The sequence below is a fragment of the Octopus bimaculoides genome, chromosome 6 (assembly GCF_001194135.2).
Source record: "Octopus bimaculoides isolate UCB-OBI-ISO-001 chromosome 6, ASM119413v2, whole genome shotgun sequence".
In the NCBI taxonomy this organism is placed as follows: Eukaryota; Metazoa; Mollusca; class Cephalopoda; order Octopoda; family Octopodidae; genus Octopus; species Octopus bimaculoides.
In genome coordinates this window covers 63,866,628-63,870,071 of record NC_068986.1, presented here as the reverse complement: position 1 = coordinate 63,870,071, position 3,444 = coordinate 63,866,628, and the positions used below count along the sequence as shown (strand labels likewise).

The 3,444-nt window shown below is 28.8% G+C and overlaps 1 protein-coding gene across 31 annotated transcripts in view; it reads right to left on the bottom strand.

The window, feature by feature from the left end:
- The window catches only part of LOC106878372 (rho GTPase-activating protein 5), a 336,880-nt gene that overhangs the window by 122,696 nt on the left and 210,740 nt on the right, over nucleotides 1–3,444 (bottom strand). For all 31 annotated transcript variants that reach the window (XM_052968790.1, XM_052968794.1, XM_052968808.1 and 28 more), the window contains one exon: nucleotides 190–298. In XM_052968790.1, the coding sequence (XP_052824750.1) occupies nucleotides 190–298 (109 nt within the window). The remainder of the gene's footprint in view (nucleotides 1–189; nucleotides 299–3,444) is intronic.

The following is a 3,444-nucleotide window of genomic DNA, read 5'->3' as shown; positions in this document are numbered from 1 at the left end:
CAAATAAGAACAGCTAGTGAAGTGTTTGCTGCCTTCCACACTACAGATATATTTAACCAACTCAAATTTGTAACTCAATAACATTTTAGTGTGTATACACACACACAACAAACAAAATATGTAATCTTCCCATTCATATGCAGTATAACAGAAAAGTGAGGAGTTGGGGTGGAGAATGCAATGATTTACCCTGATTTCCTGATTGATATTAGATGCTAGTCCATCCTTTCCTAAAAGAACCAGATAGAAAGGTTGTTCGATGCCCTTGAGAGCAGCAGCACTTTCTGAAATATCAGGCCTGAAATATTTAAAAAAAAAAAAAAAAAAAAAAAAAAATCATAAAAATGTCATGTTTTACCTCACTACTTAAACACATGATTAGAAATAGAAAACATGAAATATGAATAACGAAATGTTTAGTTTAATAAAACCCAATAATATTGAAGAAAGGCAAGGAAAGATGTTTCCTTTCAATAATGAACTTATTGAGTGAATAAACTTTGATGGGATCAGCATTGGCAATTCAAATTCTGTTTTAATTGATAATTTACTGCAGTTTTAAATTTAATGCACAAGCATTAAATTAAATCCTAAAGTATTAATGTTACAATGTGCTATTAATTGTTGGTTTAGAGACCATTTAGTACTCATCTAAAAAATGAAAAATTAAAGAAGCCATAAATATTGACATGAGAATATTGATTCTTACAGATTAAACAGTCCTACAAAATCTCAAACATCATGTAGATAGCAAAGTTAAAGATGCTCAGTATAAATAAAATTCAATGGTTCTATACTTTGATTACATAAATTAACTGTTTTCTTTGCAGTTGTAAATAGATTTATAATTTGTATGTTCATCAATCTCCAGAAGGCTTTTTCATTATTTCGAGCGAACCATATTAATTTAATGTTCTTACCTAACAGCAGTTTTATTTACCAAAAGAGAGGCAGGAACATTTTGCTAATTTTAGAACAATTTGTAAATGGGCAATGGTTTGCAGAAGATTAAAACAAGGTTTTCCAGCCAAGATACTTGTATTAAACATAAAAATAAAATATACACACATACACAAAAAAAAAAAAAAGAAATAATAACAGACAACAACAAATTTCGTATACAGAGAAAGGTGTGACTGAAACAATCAATGAAAAAGAAAAACAATGAGATTAGTAAGTAAAACAACCAGTCACACAAAATACAAAGAAAATTGTTTAAAACTCTTGTGTTCTACATTATTTACAACTGTATTATCTTGTGTTCTAATTCAAAATGTTTAAAATGATAAACTTTTGGATGGATTTGGTTAGTTGTAGATTAATTAGTTTTCTTTGGTATAACTGATATAACTCTTTAAAAGAATATAGTTATTTATTAGAAAAGAGAAACAAATAACAACTGCAAACATATAACAGCATAAGTTTTTCTTAAAATAGAAGATAGATTCAATAATGAAAAGATAATGGTCTATTTTACAGCACACTCAACTTGGAATCTTACAGTTGGATTTTATCCTTTATCTGTCCTATGTATATAAACATGCTACAAATTCCCAATTTTTTTCAATCACCAGAGTAATTTGGAACTTATGAAAGGAAAGTTTTATATTACTCAGAACATATGAAACAAGGGTAAACTAAAAGTCTGAGAAACAAGTATGGAAGTTTAGGATAAACTTATGAAAATATTTTGAACATGTAAAAGGCTAAGTCATATTCAAATGTAGGTAAAACATTATATGAGGATAATCTACAGAAATAGTGTAGTCAATAGAAAGAAATGAGATTTTGCATTTGTTGTTTCATGTTGTTTTGCATTTGTTTCTATATATACAAATGTGCATGTGTGTGTGTGTACACACATGCATCAAGGCAAAAAGTACTTGCCTTGAACTTGGAACTTTTCAAGAAACAATAACTTCAATCAATGTTATTCAACACTTAAATTCAACTAACATATGATACTGAACAAAGAGAGCCAAGTTATATAATACTATTATAAGGAAACTTTTTAGAATTTCAGAAAAAATTGAAATCAATTTTCATGTTAAATACTATTCCTTCTTGAAATATGGTGAAGAAATGTCCAATTTGTTACATCGTTATACTAGTGTTTTTAAAACTATTATTTGAAAAATAACTTCCCATGCAGTGGTTATTTTATATCAGTGTCTGTTGTGTATCCCACTTAGGTGCACTTGCAAGCTACTCTGAAGTCCAATGAGAGTTACAGCAGGAGCTTACCCCCTTCAACTAAAGTTATTAAAAAATAGTACCAATACATTTTGTTTTAAGTTTTGGACTTAATGTCTAGTATATCCAAATATTCTCTCATAATACTCAAATCTTGCAAGATTTCACCTAATATATGTAACAAAAACAAGAATAGAGAAAATCCAATCTTTAATTGGTGATTACACCATACAATACTGATAATTGTTTCTGTTATGTCAACATATTTAGATACAGAAAATATCAGTCAAATCAATGTATCCAAAAATATATGTTAACACAACATTATCAAAACGACCCAAAATTGGTTAAATTCAAAGTGAACTAAGAAAATGTCTCCAGAAGACGAATGCATGCAAAAACAACTTTGAATTTAAACCAATTTTGGACTACCTTGATAATGTTGTGTTAACATATTTTTGGATATATAAGTTTGATATTTCCAGTATCTAAATATATTAACACAACAGAGATGATTATTAGTATTGTATGGTGTAATCACCAATTAAAAATGGGATTTTCTCCATTCTTATTTCTGTTGTCTTATACTCAGAATTTCTTGAAATTCTTCTAAACTATTTGGATTTATTTGTCATACATGAGAAATTACCTTGGATGTTTATTCTACTTGCATTTATTTGTATCTGATTGTTGGATAAAGTTAACCACGTTCATTTAACACTGAGTGTTTTATTGATATCTGCCTTGATATTTTAATCACTTTTATTATTATATATAAGAGCACACATTTTATATCTAGGCAAGCTAGTCAGTACACTATATAGCATGTCTGTCTTTGCTTTCAGATTAAGTGTAGATATATATTTTTTTGCGTACTTTGGAATTTATATCATCACAGACACATTTCACAAGTTGTCTTAAATTTAATCAGTACAACTTCTCCAGAGCAAGTAGGTATTTAGAGAACCAGCCCTAGTCACAATGTACTTGCTCCAACAATTCATAAAGATGAATATTTAAAAAGTAATAATCTAGAAAATCTTCCAAGGAATCTAATGCTCTTAGCTTAGTTTTTCCTTAGGCCTGGCCAGATTGGAGCAATCTGAAGTATAACCAGCCAAAATTGCAAAGATAATCTGGAACTCGACTGGGGAAAGAAAACTCCAAATGACCTGTCCTTGTTTTCTTTGTATCGTCTATCTGGATGTTTTGCATTCTTGTCCCATTTTGTATTATTTATATATATATATA